Source organism: Choloepus didactylus, chromosome 15 (assembly GCF_015220235.1).
Source record: "Choloepus didactylus isolate mChoDid1 chromosome 15, mChoDid1.pri, whole genome shotgun sequence".
Classification (NCBI taxonomy): Eukaryota; Metazoa; Chordata; class Mammalia; order Pilosa; family Megalonychidae; genus Choloepus; species Choloepus didactylus.
In genome coordinates, this window is record NC_051321.1 from 80,420,064 (window position 1) to 80,447,717 (window position 27,654).

The 27,654-nt window shown below is 40.9% G+C and overlaps 1 protein-coding gene across 1 annotated transcript in view; it reads left to right on the forward strand.

The window, feature by feature from the left end:
- The window catches only part of CCSER2 (coiled-coil serine rich protein 2), a 310,783-nt gene extending 283,907 nt beyond the window's left edge, over positions 1-26,876 (forward strand). Inside the window, exon 10 of the mRNA XM_037803774.1 lies at positions 26,665-26,876. Coding sequence (XP_037659702.1) covers positions 26,665-26,838 — 174 coding nt within the window. The 3' untranslated portion in view covers positions 26,839-26,876. The remainder of the gene's footprint in view (positions 1-26,664) is intronic.
- The last annotated feature ends 778 nt before the right edge of the window (positions 26,877-27,654 follow it).

Sequence of the window (27,654 nt, forward strand, 5' to 3'; positions counted from 1 at the left end):
GGGGCTTTCTGCACAAAGCAGAATTCACCTCCTCGATCAACCCTTCTGGAACCAGAGAGGAGCAAGAAACATGGCTTCTGCAAGAACGGGAGGGAGGCTCTCCAGCCCAGGGAAGAAGGACATGTACATTTAAATATTTTCTGGATCTTTGGGATGTGTCAAAAGGAGACAATCCACTGCAAATCCCACCTCTACCCCCACCCCACCCTCGAGGTCTGATTCGTGATGGAGGTGGGCTTCCGGTCTTTCTGAAATGGAGATTGCCTCACTGTGGAAATCCAGGAGCTGGAGGGACTTGGGGTTGCTGGGCTGTGAGCAAACTCCTGCAGAGAAGGTAATCTCAGCACACCCCAGGATACACACCCCCACCCTGTTTACCCCAAACACCTTGGATTCAGGTTTGGGTCAGAGCTGGCAAGACTCCACCCACCTGGGAAAGGCTGACACCTTCCCTTTCATTTGGAGGCTCTGTTTCCTGGAGGTGTTGATGCTAAGCTTTGCCAGCCCGTGGCCAGCTGAGCCCTCTTCTGGTTCACTTTTATGAAGCCAACCAACGTGTGGCGGCACTGAAATCTGGAAATCTGGAGCAGATAAAAAATCTGGGAAAGATTTTCTATTTTTTTAATGGAAAACTTGCCAAGCTACAAAGTGAAGTTACTGAGCTTGGCAGATAAAGAGACACTATAGAGTTTTCCAACTGAAGGGAGAAATTACTTCCGGTGACCTTTACAACCAGGGGAGGTGTGAATGGAGAAGTGTGGGGGGCTGTGGGCCAGCCTGGAGCTCTACCCTGCCCTGGAGCTCCCACCATCTTCCCTTCCATCCTTGGCCTTATTGGTGCCATGTTCAAACTAGCTTGCTGTCAACAACTTGCCATCTTGTTCCTGAGCCTCTGAGAACCCACTATGGGATGGTTAAAGAGTTCTAGTGACCCGACTCTCCTCTCAGTGGGTGCAGAGACCAGGACTGTCACCAGGGCCCTCTGTCCCTTTCTCATGTGATAGGGGTCCTTCCTGTCTCCCCTGAGCTGCCTTGGCTTGTGGAAGGTGGTTTCTTGGTGGTGTAGACCCAATGCTTTCCCTCTGTGAAGCTTGTGTGTGTCTCGGAAGGGGCACTGTCTGTGAGTAACTGAGCTTGGCTAGTGGACAAAGCAGCCAGTCTCCTGTCTGTTGACTTTGAAATCCACATAGTTCTCAAATAACCTCTGCTTGCTACAGCCCCAGCAACACTGCCTTAGTTCAGGCATGAACTTTTACAAAAAGCTCTATAGGAAATAGGACATTTTTGGTTGCAAGTAAAAGAAACAAAGCTTGCTCTCTTAACCAAGAAAAGAAAGGAAGGAAGAAAGGAAGGAAGGAAGGAGGAAAAGAAATGAAAGAAAGTAAGAGAGGAAAGTATTAGACTCTTTCCAGCATCACGGAGGCAAAGCAGTCCTTGCTCCTGACCTCTCTTCTGTTTCTCCTGGACTGCTTGCTTCATTTCTTACAGAATAACTACCAGTGCTCCGTAGTCTGCCTGGCAAACAGGACCCCCAGTTTGTCTCAGGCTCAGATGTCATAGATCAGCTGTCCCCAGGGAGATGGAATTAACCTTCTCTGGTTCCCGATGCCCAGTTCCCAGGGGTGGGACACACTGGCCAGCACAGGTCACGATCCCCAGCAGGATGGAGTCTGCAGATGGGCCTGTGTTTTATCCAGCTTGGGTCATTTCTCATTTCTGGACAGACGAAGAATGAGTGAGCTGCTTTTACTCCATGATGGATTTCCTTGGAAGTGCTGGGGGCTGGCAGACAAATATCCACCCCAGCTTCCCCAGTGGAAGTTCTGCCTTTGGTTCTCTCCCCTGTGCCACCATAGCTCCTCTGCTTGTGGCCCCAGCTGGCTCCATTTGCCCAAAGGAGGGGATCCTATCTCCTTGGCACTTTAGACAAGGGTTGCTGTTGAGATCACCTCCCACTGACCTCATGCTCTTTTGCATATGCTGTTCCCACCACACAAAATGCTGATCCTTCTCTCTTCTGTCTAATCATCCTTCTCCTCTGGGAGCTAGCTCAGACGCAGCTGCCCATGAGCAGCCCTCCTGGGCATGGGAGCTGCTCCCCACACCACAGTCCCACTAGATATGGTGTGGAGTCTTCTGTTAGCTGCAGTGTGATGTCATGAGAGACTCTCCCCCAGTAAAAGTGGACCTCCTTGAGGCAGAGGCTGTGTCCTCTTCCCTGGAAGGAGGCACTGATGAAATGTTTGTGAAATGAAGACGTGAGTGGATGAGTGTGGCTGAAATATCACACGTGGCTCTGGGTGACAGCCATGGAGGTGGAGGGAGGGGACAGAAAAGCTGTCATCCACAGGTCTCCACTCTGGTTGTTCTCGGCTCCTTCTGGCCACTGTCCTCTGAGTGAATTGTCCACATGCAATGTGGGGATTAGGGGTTTTGTTTCTGAGGCCCCCAGAGGCAACGTCTGTCACTGACAGGCTCGTTTTTGGAAGGAGTTAGAACTGGGTGTTGGTTCTGCTGCCATACAGACTCTCTGAGAAGGGAAGGTTGCCTTCAGGCTGCAGCCGGTGCCTTCTCCAGGGACATTCAGGTGGAGTGAGGACGGAGGGCAGCAAGGCAGCGACATCTGACCCAGCAGCCCCATTCCCGGGCAGCCTCCGGCCGAAAGGCTCTGGGCACGTCCTCCCCAGGGGTCTGGTGATCCACGTTGGCACCCTTTGAAGTGCAAAGGAAAGTGGGGGGTGGTGAGTATTGTTGCCCCATTTTCAAGCGGCTGTCAGTGTTTTTCCTTTTAATAGAAACTCTGTAAGCCACCCTCAGTTTTAAACTCCCCCCACCCCCATCACTGTAAAGTAATGCATGTCTGTTGTGGAAAACTGTGAAATACAGAAAACTCAAAAAAGGAAAACAGACACCCATAAGCCCATTGTCCAGAACCAACCACCATTATTATTGGGATGACTTTCCTTCCCGGCTTTTCTTTGTCAAGTTTTTCACATTGTTGAGATCATGCCACAAATACAAATGTGTGCCCTTTATTACTATTTTGCATACCAGCATTTCCATGCTCATAAAAACACTTTGTAAACATGATTTTTAATGGCTCCATCATGTTTTATTTCTGGATGAGCCTGGGTTTTAAAAGCACATCTAAGTGCTGCTGCCACTCTCAGCCAGTGAAGACAGGGCAGGGTGGGCTCTGGCTGAGACATGCTGTGTGCAGGGGAGGACACCCAGTGGGAGGTCCGGGGTCCCCGCAACCTCTGGCCACAACTTCCAGGCTGCAGGAAGAGGTAGGGTGTGCACTGTGTTTTGTCACTTACTTGTTGCCGGATGCGAGAAAAGCTGGGCTTTCGGCTTTCTCATCTGAAAAATGGGGGATTAATAACTGCCTGAAAGGCAAAAACACATAAATAAAATATGTAATAGGCAATATGTAATATATAATACATAGTGTTCAAATATATAAAATAAACACTCGTGAGATATGTAATATAATGGATTATGCATAATAAGTGATATAGAAAAATACGATATGGAAAATGGATATAAAGTAAGTGAGAGACGAACAGCGTCTGGCACAGGGAAATGTGTGTCAATGCCTGTTAGAACCAGGCATGTTTCTTTGGCGCTTGGCTGCAGCAGATGTGGGAGACACACTCAGCTGGGGCGTCACCGTCAAGTGTAGTAGATTTAACCGAGGAGGAAGAACCGAAAAGCCCAAGACAGCTAGCCTGGCAGCACCTGACGCCTTCTGGGCATTTCTGTGCGGCGCTGAACTGAGCCGTCAGTGGCCCCTGTCGAGTGGAGAGCCGATTTGTCAGTCCTTCCCGACTTCCCCAAGCTCTTGATCTCCCACTTCATTTCCCAGCAGGCTATTCCCGTGGACGTAGATGCCCGTGTTGGCTCTCTCACTTGCAGGAGCAGCTCTGGCAGTCTTGGCTCCTGCCTGTGTGCCAGAGGTGCCGAGCTGCCTTGGCATGTGCCGGAGGGGCCATCTGGAAATTCAGCACTATCTCCCCATGCGCCCTCAGCAGGAACGTCAGGCATTCTGCAGCTCGGTGAGATCCCCCCTGAGAGTTGGCAAAGGGGAAGACTGGGCTTCTAGACTTTCCAGGACCCCAACCTCAGGCCCCTGTGGCGGGGGCTTGTTGATGGCAGTCTCCCAGATGAGGTTTGGTCTGAATTATAGCATCATCACCTATTACTGATATGTCCTTGGACAATTCACTTATCCTTTCTGTAGAATGGGTACAGCAACACCCAACCTGTTCCAAGGTTGACATTAAAACAAAATAAGGTAACACGTAAAAGGCCTGAAACAATTCCCCTTTCTCCCATTTCCTCCTCTCTCTGCCCAAGGGACAAATTCCTCCCTTATCACCACTCTGCCCACACACAAACATACATGTGCATACACGTACACATGCAAGCACACACATGCACATGTGCCTGATCACACACAGGGGCACAGATGCAAACACCTGCATGTGTACACAGGCACACACAGGCACACACACATGCACACACATGCACACACACGCACCATAGTCTAGCCACATGGAACTACTCAGTTCCCTAAACCTGCTGTGCTTTTTCACATCCACATCCCTTTGAAAACACTCTTCCCTCACCAAAAAAAATATCTTCAGTTCTCACCCAGTAAACTCCTACTCATCTTATATGATTCCCATTAAATGTTAAATCTTCTCTGAAGCATCTCCTGGATTTCCTAGTCAGAGCTATTAGCTCCTTCTTCATTCCCCCAGGAAACCGTGAGCAGGTTGAGGGAACAGGGTTATTCAGTTTTGGATCCTCAGCATCTCATGCAGAGTTGGGGCTCCTGAAATGACAAAAAGGCAGGTGCAAACCTCATTCTGTCAGGTTCCTTGGTCTCGGACCCCCTTAAAGAGGTGTGAGAGCCAATTTCTTAGGAGAAGGGCTGTTTTAGGAGCACTTGAAAAGATGGAAGACAGGTGGCTCTCAGGATGCAGACTCACAGGCTGCCACACGTGGCAGGAATGCAAGAGACAGGGAAAAAGGACACTCTGTAGCCAGAGATAGTCAGCCCAGCCCACCCAGGGGCTGAGGGCACAGAGCCTGGGTCACAGGGAAGGAGAGAAAGATAGAGGAGAGGAGACTAGAGGAGAGGAGAGGGGAGGGGAGGGGAGAGAAGGGGAGGTGTGTGTTGGGGGAAAGGGAGAGAATGGGAAAGAGAGTTGTACCTGGTAGGACGTGCTCTCGCAGGTGTCCCTCTTAGAGTAAAAGGTGGGAGGGATGAGTTCTGTCCATCCCTGAAGGTGTGGTAGTGTCGGGGCTGGGGACAGGCTGAGAAGCTACAAAGCGGTTTTCACATTTTTTGGTCTCAGAACCTCTTTACACTCTTAAAAATTATTGGAGACCCCAAAGATTTTTTTGTTTCTATGGGTTACGGCTATCAATATTTGCCATATTATAACTCAGAGCCAAGAAATGTTAAATGTATTTAGTCAAGAACTCATTAAAAATAAGACAAACTCATTATTTGCAAATATGAATAACATTTTAAAAATAACCATATTTCTAATAAAAAAATTAGTGAGAAGAGAGGCGTCGTGTTACATTTTTGCAACTTTCCTTAGTGTCTGGCTTAATAGAAGGCAACGGGATTCTCATCTCCACTTTTGCATTCAGTCTATTGGGAAACCACGGGCCAGGTCAGCTCTGCAAAACCCCAGTGGACACTCATGCAGGCACGAGTGCAAAGAAGCCTTCGGTGGTTAGGAAAGTAGTTCTGACTTCACAGATCCCCTCCATGGGGTCTCGGGCCACACTCTTGAGAACTGACGGATTAAGTCATATAAAATCGCTGGTGTTTAACTGTTTGCATTGTTCAATAGTCTCAGGTGGAGACTTGCAGTACGTCTTACTGCGACAGAGGGTGTCTTTCCCTTGAAAAGGGAAGAAACTGAGCCCTATTTGCCCAGCCCTGCAGCCCCCTCTGGGGCATCAGGAAGCTGTGGCTCTAGGCCCTTGCTGGGCTTCTGGCCACACAGATTATGAGAGGGGGTGAGCAGCGAGGAGAAAAGGAAAGGACCTGAGTGGGCAATAAGAACTGGGCCTGGATTCCAGGGTCCAGGAGGGGCTGTGTGTTTTGGGAGAGCTGCTACCCCTCAGGGGACATTGCCTCTCTTTGTCTGAGGTAGGGAGTTGGGTGGGTTTCCAAGGTTCCTTCCCATTTACAGATCCTGAGTCCTATGTGTTCCCCTTTGTCCCATCTGCTTTTAGGAGGAAATTCTTTGTCGTTTGCTTTTAGGAGGAACTTCCGCCTGGCCCTCGCGGTGTGAGCACGCAGCTTCCAATTCCCACGATTTGCACGTCGTACTTAATAGTGACCTGTGTTCTTATTTCTTTCATTACAAAAGTAACAAAAATTCATTAGAAATAGAAAACTTAGAAAAGCCAAAAAGCAAGAAAGGAAAAGTAAAAAATGATACTAATGAGCACAGGGATGGAATCTTCTCCCCACCAGAGGTAGCCACTGTTCATGTTATGGCTGAATCTTTCCAGTTTTCTTTCTATGTCTATAGTGCACGCATTATCTTTGCCAGATTATTTCTTCTTAAACACAACTTTATCATGTGATTTCCAGCAAAAGAATAAAGTTCGAGCTCTATATTGCAACATTTGAGGCTCCCTCTCTGTGTTTCCAAACTTGTCCTTGACCCTTTTCCTGTCTGTGCCCCCAACTCTCACCTCTTGCCAAATAAACCATGTGCAGCTCCCCTGCCACAAACACACTTTTAAAGCAATCTCCAAGGCTTAGTACTCCGTATTGAAATTGAATCTATTTTCAAGGCTCAAAAAATTCTGACTTACTCACCCCTCACCTTGCCTGCTTGCCGACTCCAAAGTACCCTTACAGATTCTAACTCAGTGTCACTCCTGAAGTCCTGCCTTTACCTCGGGCTGTTTGTCCTTTCCTCCTATGAGCTCCCCCAGCTATTATACGTACCTTGCTTGGCACTCTGCTCCTTACATTGTATGTTTATTGTCTATATGTTTTATTGCCCCTCCTCCCCACCCCCTGGACTTTAGGAAGGACCAGGAAAGGCTCTTTCCTGCCTCTTCCTCTAGGCAGGGCTGGGAAAGGCTCCCTCTCTGTTGTGTGAGGCTCGGGCAGCAGAATTCAAGACCACAAGATGTCAGTGTTGTCTCAGCTACTGGAGAATGGCCAAGGCCATGACTCCCACGCCTGGCCTGGCCCTGCAGAGCTGGGCTCTCACAGAACTAACCAGGAGAAGTAAACACTCCTTCGAGCCGTGGGACCCAGGGCTGGACAGGGCCAATCTAGTGAGTGGGCTCAGGCCCCATTAGATGTGGGTGATGTGTTAGTAAAGTTGGAGTTGATACAGGAAAGCCTCTTACTAATCTGTCACTTGTACAGTTGAAAGTGCTTGAGGGTCAGAAAGGGCCATTCTGTGAGTTGGGCCTAGTCAGTTTAGCAAAATGTGCACGTATGCATATAATTTTTTGTCCTATCTTCAGATCCAGCCATCAGCAGAGCGGGGTCCCATTGAATTCATTGCTGATCACAGATCTCCTCAAGCAGCACAACTTGTCTCTCTGGGGATGCTCAGGGGCTACTGTCCTTGGTCCTGACCTCTACCTGCAGATCGAGTGCATCAGCGAGCCTGAAGGTGCTTCCTGAGACGGCGTCCCTATTGGAGCTGAGGGTTGATCTTCTGAGTGTCTGTCTTTAGCATGAACTATTGGAAACGCACTGGGCAGGAAATCAGGAGGGCTGGGTCCGCCCTGGCTCTGTCCCCAAGGCTCCTGCTACCTCCTAACTAGAGTAAGTCACGTGCTTCTCCAAGTCTCCGAGCCTCAGACTTCCCATTTCCCCCCACACTGGCTGCCATGCTTAGCAAGGAGCTACCTGTCCTCCAAATTCTGGCTTCTGCATGTGTCCTCCATCTATCTCCATGGCGAATGATGACAAGAAAGTGTTCTCCACGTGATTTCTTCTCACATGGACTACATCTTGATGTTTCAGCGGTTCAAAACAGCATCAGTGTTCTCTTTAATGTTCTTTTATGCGTTAAAAAGCAGTTGAGTTTGTTTTATTCCAAAGCCACTTCATAAGCTATTTTTTATTTTGAATGGAAAAAAATAGTTTCTGGTAAACCTGATGATTTTCCTAGAATTTGCTGTTGTGCAAACATTTTGCTGACCTGGCTATTCTCCAGGGCCCTTTCAATTCCACTTTGGATCCTAACAGAAAGTCCAGCACCTTATGGTTTCACAAACCCTGTGATTTTGTGCAGACACTGTTGAAAATATCATCTTCATAATGAAATTCAAGTTGATTGAGTTAATATCCTCTAAAGCCATCACAGACAATTTACTGATTTTTTCAAAAATTAAAATTAAGAATAAAAAGAAACCCACACAATTGTTTGTAATTCACCAGATGTTAGAATCTGGGATCTGCTGCAGCAAAGAGGCACATTTTAAAATGTTGAAAAAAAGCATTTCAATGTGAAATCAATAAAATGTATGACAGTAATGAAAAGTTGAGTAATGATCTGAGACAGCTCCTTCCCTCTGAGCCAATGTTATACAAAAAGCATTGAAGGCTTCCAAGCATTTATTTGCTTCTAAGGTTAGGGTTGGGATTGGGAATGGGTAGGACAGGGGTGGCAGAGGGAAGCAGCAATATTTATTGAGTGCCGAATATGCCGGGTGCTGTGTTAGGCTCTCAGGATGAATGAGGATGCAATGGACTTATCCCCATTGTTGCCGTGGTAACCCCATCTCCTTAGTCTGTTAGATTCCCAGAGCCCCATGTCTCAGCTATGCAGCCCAGGCGACTTGCTGAAGAGTGCCAGTGATCCCCAAGGCTTGATAACACTGGGATGCGAGCCACCTTGGCACTCACGTGTCATTTACATGCCAGTTACTCTTCTAGGCACTCTGCTTATATTAATCCATTTGATTCTTGGAATGAGCTAGGAGGTATTTATTTATTGATTTATGTATTTATTTATTTGAGAAGTTGTAGGCTTACTGAAAAATTACGCATAAAATAGAGTTCCCATATACCACACCATTGTTAATACTTTGCATTAGTGTGGTATATTTGTTACAATTCAAGAAAGAACATTTTGATAATTATACTACTAACCATAGTTCATCATTTACAATAGGGTTCACTGTGTTGTACAGTTCTTGGTTGTTGTTTTTTAAATTTTTATTCTAATGACATATATACAACCTAAAATTTCCCCTTTTAACCATATTCAAATGAATATTTCAGTGCTGTTAATTACTTTCAAAATGTTGTGCCACCGTCACCACCATTCATCACTGAAATTTTACAATAAACCTGAAGAGAAACTCTGTATGATTTAAGCATTAACTCTCCATTCCCTACCTCTATCCTGGCCCTGTATCAAGAGAGGATTCTGGATTTTGTTAAATGCCTTTTCTGCACAAGCTGAGATAATCATGTTTTTTCCCCCTTTGTTCTGTTGATGTGGTGTATTACATTGATTTTCTTATGCTGAACCACTCTTGCTTACCTGGGATAAATCCCACTTGATCATGGTGTAATTATTTTAATGTGCTTTTGGATTCAGTTTGCTAGTACTTTGTTGAGGAGTTTTGCATCTGTATTCATGAGAAAAATTAATCTGTAATTTTCTTTTCTTGTAGTATAGTTATCTGGCTTTAGTGTTAGGGTGATGTTGACCTCATAGAATGAGTTTGGTAGTGTTTCCTCCTCTTCAATTTTTTGGAAGAGTTTGAACAGCATTGGTATTAATTCTTTTTGGAATGATTGGTAGAATTCACCTGTGAAGCCATCTGGTCCTGGGCTTTTCTTTCTTGGGAAGTTTTTGATGACTGATTCAATCTCTTTATTTGCAGTTGTTCTGTTGAGATCTTCTATTTTTTCCTAGAATCAGAGTAGATTGTGTGTTTCTAGGAATTTGTCCATTTCATATAGGTCATCTAATTTGTTGGCATACAGTTGTTCATAGTATCCTCTTGTGACCCATTTTATTTCTGTGGGGTCAGTAGTAATGTCCCCCCATTTCTGATTTTATTTATTAACATCCTCTTTCTTTTTTTCTTTGTCAGTCTAGCTAAAGGTTTGCTAGATTTTATTGACCTTTTCAAAGAATCAACTTTTGGCTTTGTTAATGCTATTTTTTTATTTTTCTACTTCATTTATTTCTGCTCTAATCTTTGTTATTTCTTTCCTTCTGTTTGCTTTGGATTTAGTTTGCTGTTCTTTTTCTAGTTCCTCCACATTGTACGTACAGTTAGTTCTTTGATTTTGAGCCCTTTCTTCTTTTTTAATGTAAGCATTTAGAGCTATAAATTTCCCTCTGAGCACTGCTTTGCTGTTTCCCATGTTTTGATATGTTGCGTTCTCATTTTCATTTGTATCAGGATATTTACTGATTTCCCTTGTGATTTCTTCTTTGATCCACTGATTGTTTAAGAGTGTGTTATTTAATTTCCATGTATTTGTGTATTTTCCAGTTTTCTGCCTGTTATTGATGTCCAGATGCTTCGTATAATTTCAATCTTTTACAATTTAATAAGACTTGTTTTGTGACCCAACATGTGGTCTATCCTGGAGAATGATCCTGGGCACTTGAGAAGCTGTTTTGGGCTGCAGTGTTCTGTATATGTCTGTTAAGTCTAGTTCATTTATCATATTATTCAAGTTTCTCTGTTTCTTACTAATCTTCTGTCTAGATGTTCTCTCTATTGATGAGACCGGTGTGTATTCAAGTCTCTAAATGTTATTCTAGAGGTGTCTATTTGTCCCTTCAGTCTGCCAATGTTTGCCTCGTATTTTGGGGCATTGTGGTTAAGTTCATAAATATTTATGATTGTTATTTCTTCTTGGTAGTGTGGCCCTTTTATTATTATATAGTTTCCTTTTTTGTCTCTTGTAACAGCTTTTGACTTAAAGTCTATTTTATCCAATATTAGTATAGCCTCTTCTGGTTAATATTTGCATGGATTATCTTTTTCCATCCTTTCATTTTCAAACTATTTGTGTCTTTGGGTCTAAGATGAGTCTCTTGTAAACAACACATAATTGGATTGTGCTTCTGAATCCATTTTGTCTATCTGTGTCTTTTGATTAGAGAGTTTAATCATTAACATTCACTGTTATTACTGTAAAGGTAGTGCTTATTTCAACCATTTTGTCCTTTGTTTTTTTCATATTTCATATCTTTTATGTCTCTCTTTTCCTTTATTGCAGACTCCTTTTCTGTATAGTTGATCTTTTGTGTTGTATCTGACTGATCCCTTTTTCATTTCTATTTCTGTATATTTTTAAAATACTTTCTTTGTGGTAACCCTGGGGTTTGTGTTACACAACCTACATCTATAACCTACTAATTTGAAAAGATCCCAACTTAACTTCAATAGTGTACACATTTTCTGCTCCCACATCCCTCTGTTCCCCCTCTTTATGTCCTTTTTGTCCCACATTACCTCTTTATATTTTACATGTCTTTTATTAGGGAATATGCCTTTTTCTTATTCAATTGTATTCTAACTATTACAGGAATTAAAGAGTAGAGCTGTAGATTAGGATACAGCACTATTGGGTTTTGCATTTACCCATTTAGTTACTTTATTGAAGATCTTCACTTCTTTATACTACTCCAAGCTACTCTCTCCTGTATTTTCCTGTCAACCTGGAGAACTCCCTTCAGTAATTCTTGTAGGGCAGAACTTTGGTGATGAATACTCGCAGTTTCTGTTTATCTGCAAATGTTCTAAACTCTCCCGCATTTTCAAAGAACAGTTTTGCCAAATAAAGCATTTTTGGTTGGCAGTTTTTCTCTTTCAGTACCTTAAATATATCAAACCACTCCTTTTCATCTCCATGGTTTCTGATTAGAAATTGTCACTTAGTCTTATTGAGGATCCCTTTTATATGACAAATTGCCTTTCTCTTGCTGCTTTTAGAATTCTGTCTTTATCATTGGCTTTGACATTCTGATTAGAATGTGTCTCAGAGTAGGTCTATAAGGGTTTATCCTGTTTGGCGTATGTAGTGTTTCTTGAATATATATATATATTTATATCTTTCATAAGAGTTCAGAAATTTTCAGCCATTATTTCTTAAATATTCTTCCTGTACCTTTTCCCTTCTCTTCTCCTGGGATTCCCACGATGTGTGTGTTGATAAGCTTCATGCTATTGCTCAAGTCCCTTACACACTGCTCAATTTTTTTTTTCTATTTTTTTTTCTAGGTGTTCTTCTGAGTGTATGATTTGGATCATCCTGTCTTCTAGTTTGCTGATTCTTTTTCCTTCCTGTTCAAATCTGCTGTTGCATAACTCTTGTGTATTTTTAATCTCCATTATTGTGCTTTTCACCCATAATTTCTGTTGTGCTTCTTTTTAATGCTCTAATTCTTCTTTTTGTGCACACAATATCTTAATATACTTTAGCTCTATATCCACCATTAGTTTATTTTTATTCATATTTTCCTTCGTCTCCTTGAATTGATTTACAAGGCTTTTTGACCTTCTTTGATTAGTTACTCCAAAGTTTGTTTCTCTTCTGAAGTTTTACTTTGTTCCCTTGACTGAACAGTATCTTCCAATTTCTTAATATGGCTAGTAATTTTTTGCAGATGTCTGGGCATCTGATTATCTTCATGAGTTAACTCTGAATGTCAGTTTCTCCCACTTGCCTAGAGTTTTATTGTAGATTGACTATATGTTAAAGCTCTTCTTTGTTGCTTGGTCCAACTTATATTGAACCTTTAGAGTAGCCCTTGTTTAACTGTTCAGATTTTCTCAGGTCTCCTGCACCTATTTCTTGCCCTGGACATGTGCTACAACTTTTAATATTGCCCTTTTATGTGCAATTGTTTCATCTCCAGGAGAAAACTTCCGTTCTTCTGTTCCTTGTCCTGCAATTCTGATCTGTTCTATTTGTTTTGTGAAGAATTTTCTCCCCTTCTCCTATAATGTGTTTAACTTCTCTCCCTCACTCAGTGCTCCCTTTTCATTATGCTTTTTCATTCCTGGGACCTGTCCTGGCTTACAGCAGTTCAGTTCCGCACCCCCCTCTTTTTTTCATGAGTCTTTTCTGCCTCCAGTTACTTCCCCATTAGGGTATCCTGCCCCAGGGATCCAGATTGGATCAATGTTCAAAAAGGCTTGTTTTTTCATTTACATGATCCAGGAATCAGAAACTGGGCTGGATTTGTGCACTACTTGGTACCAGCCTGCCATGGGTCTCTCTTTTGTTTCCACATTAGGATGTCCTGTCCCAGAAAGCCAGTTGAGGTCAATGTTCAAAACTGTCTGTTTCTAACAATTAGAGACTGGGTTGGGTGTGTGCACCTCTTACAAACAGTTCTGCCATGGGTCTCTTATGTTTCCTGGGGGTTCTTTTATGTGTCCATGCTCAACAGTTCCTGGGTTCCATCCTGGGCTCACGGCCTTGGGACCCTGTGCCTGGTTATGTGTGGGGTTCTAACTCGCTGCTGTGAGTGGCTCTGTGGTCTGTGTCCACAGCAGGAGGGACTCGGGCTGTGCTGCCTCTGGGCAACTCCCAAGCTGCACAGGACCGAGTGAGGGGAAGGGGTCTGCACTAGCAAGTTCAGGTCATGGATCTTCCTTTTTTTTTTTTAATGTGTTTTTTTTCTTTGATTCAGTATTTGTGGAGTCCTTTTCCAGTTTCCCATGTCTCCAGAGTTAACAAGCAAGTATGGTTTGTCCTTTTATTAGTTGTTTCTGAGGGGAGACTTTTCCAGGGTTTATCTTAAATTACCACATTGATTTCATCACCTTGTTCTTACAGGGAAAAACCATGACTCAGAGAGGTTGAGCAAGTTGCTCAAAGTCACACAGCCAGTCGTTCAGCAGAGTCAGGATTTGAACCCAGGTGGTCTGGCTCCAGTGGCCTTGCCCTTAATCACTTTGCTATGTTTCATAGTGTGAGCTTATTACCCTCCATGGAAGGAAAGTCCCCAAATGATCCACTATTTGGAGTTCTTAGATTTTGAGGACTGGATATTTTTCCAGAGGGAAAACAGATATAAGGATTCTGTTTCTGGAAGATCCTAAAGGCCCAGGAGGAGCTGGATTACTCCCTTCACACGTGAATGGCACTGAAGCTAGTTGAAGCCTTTGCCCATGCCTGGTGGACCCATGACATTCCATCCTTTTTTCCAGATGGGTCCACAATATCCAGAGAGAAAGCTGCATGTTTCAGGGAGGCGTGTGCCTATGTGTGTGTGCATGTACTGGGGGTGTCAGGAAAGGCTTCCCAAGGTGCTAACATTTGAGTTTATCCTCGAGGGATGCATTAGAGATAACTTGGAGGAAAACAGGTTTGGGGAGGTTGTAGAGGATGGGATTGAGAAAGGACATGTACCAGCAAATGGAGCAAGATTGCAGATTTGTGAGAACAGGGAGCAGGGTGAACTGTTAGCAATTCAGTGTTGAAGCATAAATATTCAAAAATTAGTGAGCATGTGTCAAAATCAATTTACCACATCAAAAAGGGAATGAGCAGAATGGTAACGCTGGTTCAAAGGAGAGTATGTGAATTTGAAGTATATAGTCAATGAAAGGAAGAATGATGAAATTAGATACAAAACTGATTAATATTCAACATAGCAATAAAATTGTAATCTTTGGTTAACTCTTCTACTGGAAAAAATTAATTTATATTTCTGCTAAGCAAAAATCACTTGTAACTTATCAATATTCTAAAGTTAACATCTACTTTTACAGAGTCTGTCGATAGTATGTAATAAGTCAAACAAAATTGCTTTCCCCTAAAACATCAGGATCCTCAGGTGGGCTTTTTAAGACAATGCACCAGTATGACACTGAAACACACTATATGCCTTTTTTTGCCTTATTTCCAAGTTTGAGTTTTTTTTGCTTAACCCCAGTAAGGCTGCAACAAGAGAGAAGTGGCAGATGATGCTGGTGAGGTTGGCAGGCCTGATGTGGGGGCCTTTGCCTTTCTTGCTAAGAAGTGTAGACTTCAATCTTTTCCATGTGTGATGACATTTAAGCTGGGAAATAATGTGATTTAATATGTTTTTCAATTTAGCAGTTTGGCTGTTTTGTAGAGCATGGATTATGGGACATAGCAAGAGAAGAAGGGGACCAGTTGGTGAGCTATTGCCAAAACAATGTTACCGTGAACAGGTTCTTGCTTCTGAAACATCATCTTGGCACAAAGGAGTACATGGCTTGGGGAGGTGGGTGGCTGGGGCTAAGGAATTATTTAGGAGCTTAGGGGAGAATTGATGAGGCTCCAGCCTAGGCAATGAGTATGGGGAGAGAGGAATGGACTGGAAAGATATTTGGGGTTTGCAGAAAATAATTTTCAAGCTTCTCCTAAGGAGGACATTTGTTATCAGAAGGAGCCTCCGTTTCCAGCCATCTGTGGGATGGGTGTGGGCACCAGCCTCTCACCTCAGACCTGAAACTCCCGTGTGTGACGCCCAGTCCGCGTGACCCTCTCTTGGGGTGGAATGAACCCCGCATGTGAGGATGTTGAGTCACCGCCTATAAGAGGCCACCCTTTGTGCTTCTCCATGCTTCTCCCGGGGTCTTAGTGGGCCGTGCAGAGGCTAAGCCTCACCTTGATGAGAGCTCCTCTTGGATAATGAACTTCTAGGAACCTCAACCGTGGTGGAGACTGAAGGTATTGCAGGACCTGTGAATAATTTCAAAGTGAGAAAAGAGGCAGCTTATCCAGAGGCATAGACATTTTCAAATACATTCCTTCCCGGAGCTAGGCTTGCTTAGGATCTCACAGCAAATGAATAGTAGGACTGTATTTTTTTTTTTTAATCATCATTTTATTGAGATATATTCACATACCACGCAGTCATACAAAGCAAATTGTACTTTCGATTGTTCACAGTACCATTACATAGTTGTACATTCATCACCTAAATCAATCCCTGACACCTTCATTAGCACACACACAAGAATAACAAGAATAATAATTAGAGTGAAAAAGAGCAATTGAAGTAAAAAAGAACACTGGGTACCTTTGTCTGTTTGTTTCCTTCCCCTATTTTTCTACACATCCATCCATAAACTAGACAAAGTGGAGTGTGGTCCTTATGGCTTTCCCAATCCCATTGTCACCCCTCATAAGCTATATTTTTATACAACTGTCTTCAAGATTCATGGGTTCTGGGTTGTAGTTTGATAGTTTCAGGTATCCACCACCAGCTACCCCAATTCTTTAGAACCTAAAAAGGGTTGAGTAGGACTGTATTTTAATCCCACTGTCTCCATAGTCCATGCTTGTCCACCACTCCACTCAGAAGGCTGAGACTAAGTCATCGGGGGAACTGATTTCAGTTCTGTTTTACAGTGAACAGCCAACCCTGGAGGGCTGGGTGGGAGGGTTAAGTCCAGGGGTTTGTTCAGGCATGTTCCCAGGGACTTCCAGACCAAGATGCTTTCCTTCTGATTGTGGCTTTCAACCACCAGCCTTGTCCCGGGAAATGGTATTTTCCCATTTCAGAGCAAGAATAGCATGAGGTGGTGAGCTGTAGTGGCTCCGTATTTATGCAGGAATGAAAATGCCAGGACTTGGAGAGCACAGGAGAGACTGATGCATCTCATTTGTTCTAATAAGTAACAAGAAAAATGTGATTGTATTTCCAAGTTCCAGTCTCTCAGGATAATTACATGCAGTGTTATATCATCCAGGATCAAAGGGTGACTCTTTGGATCTGAGTTGCAAATGAGTTACTGTACTTTGCAAGTGAACTGACAATTGCTTGGGCCTGCTGTGAGCTGAGGCAGGTATGACAGGGGACCCTGGCCCTGGAAGGATCTCACAGCAAACCCAGTAAGGCAGGTGGCACAGCTTGAAGACAAATTGGTGCAGAGAGGGAGGGTTTGAGAGTGGGTACAGAACATAGGCATTGAATACCCAACTCCCAAGAAGGGAGGAGGTTTTCAAGAAAATTTGGCTTGGGAGCCATTCTTTTTTATGAAAGACAGGAGTGTCTGCAACCCAAATCCCCCAGCCCAAAGTAGCCGCCAAGAAGAGAAGGTGTTCTGTCGCAGATATTTGCAGAGTGGGTTTGGAAATGTTGTTCCTGAAGTTCCAGTAATTACATGCAGCTGTCACTAACACATGGAAAGTGGAAACAGCTCAAGGAATAAGTTAGTGCTTACAAGACAAAACTTGAAGCAATTTCAGACACAGAGTTTGAGAAGTCTCTGCAATGAGTTTATCAAACCTGATAGAGGGAAGAGACCAATTCAATATAGACCAGCCAGAAGTGTGTGTGTGTGTGTGTGCATGCACGTGTGTAATGCTTGTATTCTTGTGCCCCAGCTCAATGCCAAGTATGACAAAAGTAGACATCCTGAGACTCATTTGGCCAGTAGGGAATCTGAGGCCAAGAGAAGTTGGCTGAGGGGTTCCTGTCACAGAAGATTGAATCCATGTCTGCTGGAGTCCCAATCAGCCTGCCATTCTTGGATGTGGGCTGGGGGCAGCCCTGAGGTGGGCCAGGGAGTGAGGTGGAACTGGGCGACGAAAGAAGGGGAAGTTGCAAGCATGTCCAGGAACAGTTCTCAGCCCCTCCTGGATTATAGAATATGTATATGCATGTGGATATGTATCTACTACAAATTTCAGTAATTATCAAGCTGCATGTGTTAGTCCATTACCATATTACTAGTTGTCTCAGTCTGCCTGAGCTGCAGTCACAGATCTACCACAAACTGTTTTTGGCTTAGCAGGGATTTGTTGGCTCAAAGTTTTGAGGCTAGGAGAAGTCCAAAATCAAGATATTGGCGAGACTTGCTTTCCCCCAGAGTCCGTATGTCTTGGTGCTGGCTGCCGGCCATCCTTGGCTTCCTTGGCTTGCTTCTCTGCCTCCCATCGCACCACATGGTGATATCCTCTCCCTCCTCTTCTAGGTTCCCACTGACTTCTGATTGCTGGCTCCTGCCTGTATGGCTTTCTCCCGACTCCTCACTTCCAGTTTCTTCTCTTTATAAAGACTCCAGTAATATGGATTAAGACTGACCTTCAATCAGTTGGGCCACACCTTAAGTAAAAATAATGTCTTTACAAGGTCCTATTTACAATGGGTTCCCACCCACAGTGACGTGGTTTTAGACCATGTGTTTGCTGGGGGTAGGTAATTCAACCTATGCTGCTAGTATTCCATGGAATGTTGAGAGACATCCTACCAGAAGGGCTCTGTCCTCAAAGAAATTTCAGTAAAAAATGGCCCTTTAACTGGAGGACTTTTCAGAGCCTTTAATAGGCTCTTGTGCTTGGTGAAGATGAGGCAGAGCATATTCTGTGTCCTAAATTTATTCAATCGTGGCACCCCTTCTTTTTCTTGGATGGTCTCTGCCTATGGCTACATCCACATATATCTGTTTCCTTCATTTAGTAAATTGTATATATAGTTCATTCTATGCAGTGGGTGTAGATCTTTAAATTTTTTCTTGGACACATTTTGCATTACAAGAGCTTCTACACACTTTATGGTTCAGAACTTTGTTGGGAGGACATTTAGACTGGAGGGGAGGAGAGGGCAGGTGGGGAAATGGGCATGAACCACTGGGTCAGCAGATACAGCTCTGTGGGTGGAGGATGCCCAGCCTGGAGAAAGGATGTGTTGTCTAGAGAAAATGAGGGTGGGAAGACGCAGTCCAGACAAGGGGGACATGAACAGGGAGGGCAAGGATGCAGAGAATCTTGCAGAAAAACAGAGCAAGACGAGGAGGATAAAAAAGTGGAGAGGAGGCGAGACTGCTCAACCTTGAGGCTCCGAGCCGCTGCCCAAGGAGGACATTTGAGATGCTTCTCCCTGCTGGGCGCCATGCAAGGCGATTGCCCAGCCAGGGCTCAGGCAAATAAGCTGGAGCTTTGTAACCAAACAGATCTGCATTCAAATCCTGCTCACTCATTCCTGGCTTGGCCGTTTTGAGTAAATTTCTAAGCCTCTCACGTACTGACCGCTCCCTGCTTTTAAGAAGAGTCAAAGAGGTGATGAAAGCCTGTAAGCTCAGCACCTTCTCCCTTGCTCTGTAGAAACCCTGGGCATAATCCTCAGCCCTTTTAAGGTCTCCCCTTTTCCTGTGACTCACAGACTTTGCCTTCTTGCCTCTTTGTGCTTCCCACTCCTCCCAAACTGGCTTCATCTCCTCCTCCAAGTGTCCCTTACTTCAAGGCTCTTCCTTCCTCCATTCTGAGCTCAGAGCTGCTCAATTCTTGGAGGTTCTGGATAACTGGTTTCCTGATAACAGAACATCTGCTGCTCAGGAGCTAGTGGTCTCCTGACGGAGGGCAGTGGCAATCTCTCCAGGATGGGATGGCTGCTTGTCCTGGGATATCTGTTTTGCTTTGTGGCATTATATTCTGTCCAGCAGATTTAAAGAGAAATTGTAACTCCAGTATGATAGAACTATAGGCAGTATGACTTTGGGAAGCTTCTTTAATCTTGTGCTTTGCACCACTTGACTCAGTTTGTTACCTGCTCTCACTCAAATGAGAATCAAAGCTTTGCCAATCACATGCTTTCTCTTGCCATGATTTCCCACGATGCTCTCTGCTGGTTACATCCGAGAGAAGGAACTCAGGAAGGTCTGAAGTGGCTGTTGTCAGCTTTCGGAATTCAGGACGGATGCCTTGACTCTATCTGAGGGAAGAAGGGATTATTTAGGAGAGTTGCTATGACAGTAGCTTTTTTAAAATGCAATTTTATTGAAATATATTCACATACCATATAATCATCCAAAGTGAACAATCAGTTATTCACAGTATCATCATGTAGTTGTGCATTCATCACTATGATGAATTTTTGAATGTTTTCATTTCTCAAAAAGATAAAAATAGAAGAATAAAAATAAAAATAAAAGTAAAAAAGAACACCCAAAGCATCCCATAGCCCTTTTCCTCCACTATTATTCTTTTACTTTTTGTCCCCATTTTTCTACTCATCTGTCCATACACTGGATAAAGGGAGTGTGAGCCACAAGGTTTTCACAATCACATGGTCACACTGTGTAAGTTCTCTAATTATATGATCATCTTCAAGAGTCAAGGATACTAGCTCACCGTTCAACAGTTTCAGGTTTTTCCTTCCAGCTATTCTAACACACTAAAAACTAAAAAGGGATATCTATGTAATGCATAAGAATAACCTCCAGAATGACCTCTCTACTCCATTTGAGATTTCTCAGCCACTGAAACTTTATTTTGTTTCATTTCTCTTCCCCATTTTGGTCCAGAAGATGTTCTCAGTCCCATGATGCTGGGTCCAGGGTCATCACCAGGAGTCATGTCCCACATTTCCAGGGAGATTTACACGCCTGGAAGTCATGTATAATGCTAACTTTGAATGATATTGTGCTTTGAGAATGTTGTATGAGTACTTTTTGAAGATTTATTAATTTTCCTCTGACTTATAAATGTAATATATGTTCATGGTAAAAACTAGAAGTGCAGAAAAGTGAAGAGAAGAAAAAAGTAAAGGAGAGAACGATCGTCAAAATCGAAATTGTGTGTGTGTACATAAAAGTAATAAAAACATTAAAATTAAATGAAATGAAAAGTATGGCATATTTTCACATTTTCTAATTCTCTCTCTCATAAACCTGCAGACATGGGTTGGCTTCATTCATTTAACATTATATTATTAAGAATTTCTTACCCCATTAACTCTTCCATTCATGAGTTTAATAGCTATTTCACCATATAGATTTGCCACATATGATTTGTCCTTTCCCTTATTGCTACATAAATACATAATAATACATAGATACAACAATATTTATGTGTTCCAAACTCAAGTTGCTGTTATTATTATTTTTTATGTAATAAAATTACATAAAATTTTTTTTTTATTCACATACTATACAATCCATTCATCAGTGGATCACAGTATCATCACATAGTTGTGTATTAATCACCATGATCATTTTTAGAACATTTTCATTACTCCAGAAAAATAAATAAAAAGAAATAAGAAAACCCCACATATCCCATACGCCTTACCCACCCACCTACCCTTGACTGCTAATATTGCGCTCTACCCAATTTAAAGACTTAAAATAGAGGTAGGTTAACTAAGACAGTGTAGTATTGTCAGAGACAGATATATAGATCAGTGAAACAGAACAACCTATCCAGAAGTAGATCTACACAAACATGGGCAACCGACTTTTCTTTTTCTTTTTTTTTTTGCTATGTAGTTGTATAATCATTGTCAAAGATCAAGGCTACTGGATTATAGTTCAACAACTTCAGGTATTTCCTTTTTTTCTATTCTAAAACACTAGACACCAAAAAGAAGTATCTGTATAATAAGTCAGTAGTCACAGTCATTTGTTAAATCCTAACTTCTCAGTTACACCTCCTTCCTCTCATTTGATCATTCCCTCAATCTTCAGGGATATCTGGGCAATGATCATTTTAACTTCTTCATGCCAGAAAGGGGTGTTGACGTTATGGGGAAGAGGAATGAAACAGGTTGATGATCCTGGAGAGACTGGTACCCCTGGGTTTCCGGGGTTATCTGGCATAGATCAATCTGGAGGCCTTAATTTTCTGAAAAAATAAACTTACTAAGAAAAACTTCTATAGAGACTGAGATAGAGCCCAATACATTCCCTAGGGTTTTCAGGAATACTGTTGGTTGGAGCTTGACATACTGCGGTAGTTTGCAGTATCTGGCTAAAGCTTGCATAAGAGTTACCTCCAGAATGACCCCTCAACTACATTTGAAATCTCTCAGCCACTGAAACTTTATTTTGTTTCATTTATTTTCCTCCTTTTGGTTGCTGCTATTATTTTTGGTATTATGAATATCACCTTGATAAATATCATTGTAGAACTATGTCCATGCACATCTCTAATTATTCCCTTAGAATTATTTCCTAAAGAACATGGCCCTGGATCTGTGATTCCAAATTGTCCTGCAGAAATTCAGCATCAATTTACATTCTCATCATAAATAGCTGGCCATTCTAGCACACCTCACAAACCTGGGTACAAAACAAAACAAAGCAACTTTGCCAATTTGATAAATGAGCAATGTCATCTCATTACTGCCTTATGTTCCATTTATTTGATTTCACATGAGATTGAATCTTTTATTTAATGTTAATTATTCTTCCATTTTATTATCTTATAAATTGGCTTGTCCCTGTTCTTTGTCCATCTGTCCATTGGAAGGTTACTAAGCTGTGAATGCTCTTTCTATATTACATACGAAAGATATTAAACTTTTATCTAGTGTATAGGTTACACTATACAAAGCTTGATTATACAGAAGCTTAAAAATCTTATGTGGTAAAATCAGTCAGATATTTAGTTCACGGTTCCTTCATGTTCCCTTATAATTACAGAGAGCTTCCTTACTCCAAGGTTAGAGACTTATGTGCTTCCGTTTTCTTCTATGGTGGCTTCTTCAATTTGACTTGTTAATTGTTTGGAATTTATTTCCGTCTATGGCATGAGGTAGGAATCTAATTTATTATTTTAAAATGTTTAACCAATTGCCTTGGTATCATTTATTAAATAGACTCCTGTTTTGCACTGGTTCCTAATATCTCTGTTAACTTATGAGCAGTATTTATAAACGCTTGGGTCACTTTCTAGTTTGTCAATTTTTCTCCCTTTAAATTTTAATTCTCCATTAGTGCCACATTTATGTAGTTGGAGATATATTTATATATGGTACTCTTCTCTTAAAAGTAGATACTTTCCTTCCTTTATTCTTATGTTGAAATATTATTTATTTTTGTGACCTCCCAAAACTTCATTTCAATTTTAATTAGAATTCCATTAAAATGAAAAATAATTTTCCATTTAATTTTCCATTCATTTTAATGACGGAACTTTCTCTGGTTCAAATTTTTCTTAATTTTTATACAGAAAAAATATACTAATATTTTTCATGCAATTTCTTCATGTTTCTTGGTAAGTTAACTGTTAGGTGTTTTACTTTGCTTGTTGCTATTTTGAATGACTTTTTTTCCACATTAAATTATGTGTTTTTTTCCTGGTATATAAAACCGTATTAGTTTATGCATATTTAAGAACTGATTTCTTACCGGTTCTAATTAAGTTTCTTGTTGATCTCTGAAAACAATGACTTTCTCTGTGTATCATATATAACACTTAATTATCTTTTGTTTTGTTTTGTTTCATCTTGTGTGCTGATTAGAAATTGCCCAACAGTGACAAAATAATGGGATCATGGCGGGCATCCTTTTCTTGCTCCTGAATTTAATGGAAATTCTTCTAAATTTGATTATTAACAATTCTAGTCTTGGCTTGAGGTATATAATTGTTATCACATTCAAGAGATTTGCTTTAATTTTTAGTTTTACTAACAGGGCCATGAATGGAATATTGCTCTAATCAAACACTTTTCCAGCTTTGGTCAAGGTAATAATGTAGTTTTTCTTTTTATAACTTATTGTTGTACTACAGTATTTTAATAGATTGACAAATATGAAACAGTCCTTGTATTCCTGCACTAATCTTTACATGGCTGTGTTGTATATCTATTTGAATATATTGTGGGTTGAATTTCGTAGACAAGTACATTTGTATTTTTAATTGATTTATTTTTGTACTCCTTTTTCAGCTGTTTAGAAGGTAGCTTAACTATCTTTTTCTTAAAAAATTTGAAAGAATTCATCTGGAATATTATCTGTGCCCATGGTCTTTTTGGATGTAATTTGTTGACATATTCACATTTTTTTCTGTCTATGAAACTTTTCAAATTTTCTTACTTTTTCTTGGGTCAGTTTTTGATAATTTATATTTATTTTGAAACTTTTCCATTACTTTAAGATTACCAAATCCATATGCATATATGGATTATAATTCTCTATTTAAAAAATTTTCTGCCTCTCTTTCTTTGTCCTTTTCTTTCTATTTATAATATGCATGTGAGCTTTCCGCCTTTTTGTATTGCATATTTTATATTTTTATTTCTTCCTCAAATTCAACTTTTGAATTTATTGGTTAATTCTACAACTTTCTGCTTGATACATAATTATTTTCTGTTGTTATATTTACTATTTTATTTTTGAACATTTCTTAAATGTGCTTTTTTCCTGATTATTTAAGACAAAGTTAATTTACTTTCATTTCTTCTTTTCTAAAGCAGTAAATTTGAATTATAGATTTGGCAGCTACCTGTATAATATTTTCCATGATGTTGTTTAAAAAATAGTTTATAATTGTGATTTTGATTACTTTTTTGACATTGTATAATTATTTGGAAAAGTTATTTTATTTTTAAAATGGTTAAGTCCTACTTTTCATTTTTAGAAGGGAATGTTACTAATTTTTTTACTCCTTTTGTGGCCAGCATATTTAGTTTATAAATTTTTGCTTGCCGGCATTTATTAAAGTTTCCTTTGTGGCCTTAAAAATAACATAGATAGCCAGTAAGGCAAAAAATAAATCAATGTATCTACTAAAATAGTAGAATTAGATAGATCCTTGACAACCATTAATATCAAAAGTAGGTTTGTACATATGTCAGAGGATGGACAAGATTTTAGACAGTAAATAATGAAACATTTATTTTTACCTTAATAAAACAGTTTAAACTTTATTAATGTTACTAAATCCTGGATGTGACCATTCTCACTCTGATTCCAACAGTTGATTGCTGTGATAACTCCAATTCTCCACCATTTCCTGAGTCCACACCCCTTGCCACATTCTCCTATGCTGACTCTGAGCTCAGCCATGTCCTAGCTTTGGCCAATGGGAGTGAAGCAAACTCAGTGCAAGCAGAGCTGGAAAGGGGCTTACCTGATTGAGCTTGCTTGCTCTTGCCCTCTTCCGTTGCCATGAGAACATACCTGGGCTTGACTGCTGGAGGATGAGAGACAGGTGGAAATGAGCTAAGCTGCTCCAATAATCTCAGTGTTGGCCAACCTAGACCAGCTGACAGGCAACTCTCACACTCGTGAGGCAAGCCAGCCAAGATCAGCAGAGCCTCCAAGGTGACCTGCAGCTGACCTCAGATGCTTGAGTGAGCTGAGATGCAATCCACTGAACAGCTCAGATTTCTGAGTGAAATAAGTGTTTATTGTTGCAATGCCATGAAGACTTTGTGAGTGTTTGTTACATGGTCAAACTTTGGTCATAGATAACTGATACCCTGTCCTTATGTCAGAGGGTTACGTGCCACGTATTATATGTAAGTTTTCCTAAAAGATCTGTTGGGTTCCAAACAGGAGGCTTGCCAGCATCTCCGTCTGTTTTCATTAGATTGCAGCATATTATAATGTGTTAGTTTACCTGTCCCTAGGTAGGTGCCTTTAAAGATAATTTTCTAGTTTTAACAAAATTAACTATCTCAAATGGAAAAGTGGAGGTTCTTGTAAAGAAACCTTAGATTGAAGTTGAAACTAATAATACAAGCAAGTAAACAACAACAAAAAATGAAGCAAAGCAAAAAACAAAAAGCCACATGCACACACACACACACACACACACACACACACACACACACACGAGGCATAGCATCACTTCTCTTACTTGTAGTGTAAGTCCTAGTCACCAAAAGAGGTTAAAGCCATGATGATTTAATCAGATCTTACCAGAAGTGTGCCTAAGTATATAATAAGACTTGAAGTACTATTTACAGATAGTGTGATGCTTTTACAATAGCCAGGCATTAAAAAATGAAGCATTCAGAACCAGAAGACAAACTTCTGCAAACTTTCTTGGCAATGTTTGTCATATGATCCAAATGTAATAAAAATATATAAAAAAAAAAACCCTTTGAGAATTCCTTTTTGTATAGTAAAAGACAAAAGTCACACCTCATAGGGGCACACTTGTTTTTCTTTCCACGGTAATTAGTAACTGAAATTATACCCATAAAACCATTTCATGATAAACTAAAAAATGCATTCCTCTATCAGTAAGTATGATTAGAGGACAAGTAAAATGCCTCATTAGGTATTTCAATCAACAAGTTTTAGAACAAATTTTTCGATATGGGAAGTTTGCGACGTTGTATAAAAGTGCAGATGTCTCTAAGATGTTTCAGTTTAGAGTGGTTACAGGATTATTTTTCTATAACTAAATGCACAAAGCACATTGTGTGTGTTGAGCCACTTTAGTAAATTCTCTAAATGTGCTGGAGAATACATTATTCTTTTAATAATAATTCTTTTAAGCACCACAGTCTAATGGGGGAGGGGAGTGGAAAAGTATGTAAGTGTAGCTATTTGATGGCAGCTGTTTCCACTGGAGTACACTGAGTTCCAGGGTAAATTCAGGGTAAATATGTAAATTATCCATTGCATCCATCATAGGTAAGGAAATAAGTTGAAGCCAGAAGGGTCATTGATGTAGTTAAAAAAAAAAAAGTGGTAGAATCTTTATAACACATTCTAAAGGGAAGGAGAATGACTGTAGATATTATTTGTACCTCATAAAGGAGTTTTGGTTATCTCACAACAAAATATTTAAAAGGTTGGTCAAACTTAAAGATAAGTTAAACACATTTTTCTTGGGCAGAGAGAGAAATATTTCAAATTTGCTGACTTTTTTTTTCCTGTGGTGGCAGGGAACAGTTAGTGGTAAGCTACCACGCAGACATCTTCTGAGAAACACATTTAATCTGTCCCTTGCAGGTAAAGGTGATGTTTCAACAACAAGAGAGAGACTGCTTTTCGATAGAAACTTACGCTAAGGAAAGAAAACAGAGGTTTGGAATGTTTCAGCCTTCCGTGATTTTGTTGGGGAAAACAATAAACGTCTCTTATAATATCTCTTACATAGGCACACCCAAAAAACTTAGAATATAATAAGTTCTAAATTACTTAAAAGACTGTTTAACAATTTTGTTGGGTTTTTTTTTTTTTGAGTTTATGTGATTAAAAAAATCAAAGCACATCACCTCCCAACTATTTGGCATGGATAACTGATTGACAGCTGGGACTGTGAAAATTTACTAACAGAATTTCAGCAAGAGGATTTGCATGACAGATTCAGAAGTTTTCTTCTGAACTATGTGTTATTGCCAAGCTACTTTGTGAAGTAGCATTTTAAACCACTCCCACCATTAACACCAGATATTGACATACACTGAATTTAGAACCAGACCTTTAAATTGGTGCCACGGAGATTTTAAAAGATAACAAAGTGTGCTCACCCCAGTGCTTTCACAGAAGTTATTTTGTTAGTAATAATATTTTAATAAGAGTAAAATATTTTTTGTACCTGTGAATGAAATCTTATCCTTTAAACATTTTCATTGCTGCCTGTGCTTTATTATGTAAACGATATGTTCACACCGCAGTAATTATACATATATACGTGTATATATAATTGATCCTCATTAATTGTGGATTCCACATTTGTAAATTTGCTTACTCAGTAAAATTTATTTGTAACCCCAAGTCAATATTCCCAGTGCTTTTGTGGTTATTTGCATGCAAATTTAAGGAGGAAGCAAAAGATATAAGATGTTTTTAAACAGACACACACGTACAACAAGGTTATGTATTGATGGTTTGACTAAATGTGATCAGCATTCTATGGTGACTTTGTAAATATAAATACCACAAATAAGGAGTATTAACTGTGTGGATGTATGCACACATGCACATACATAGATACAA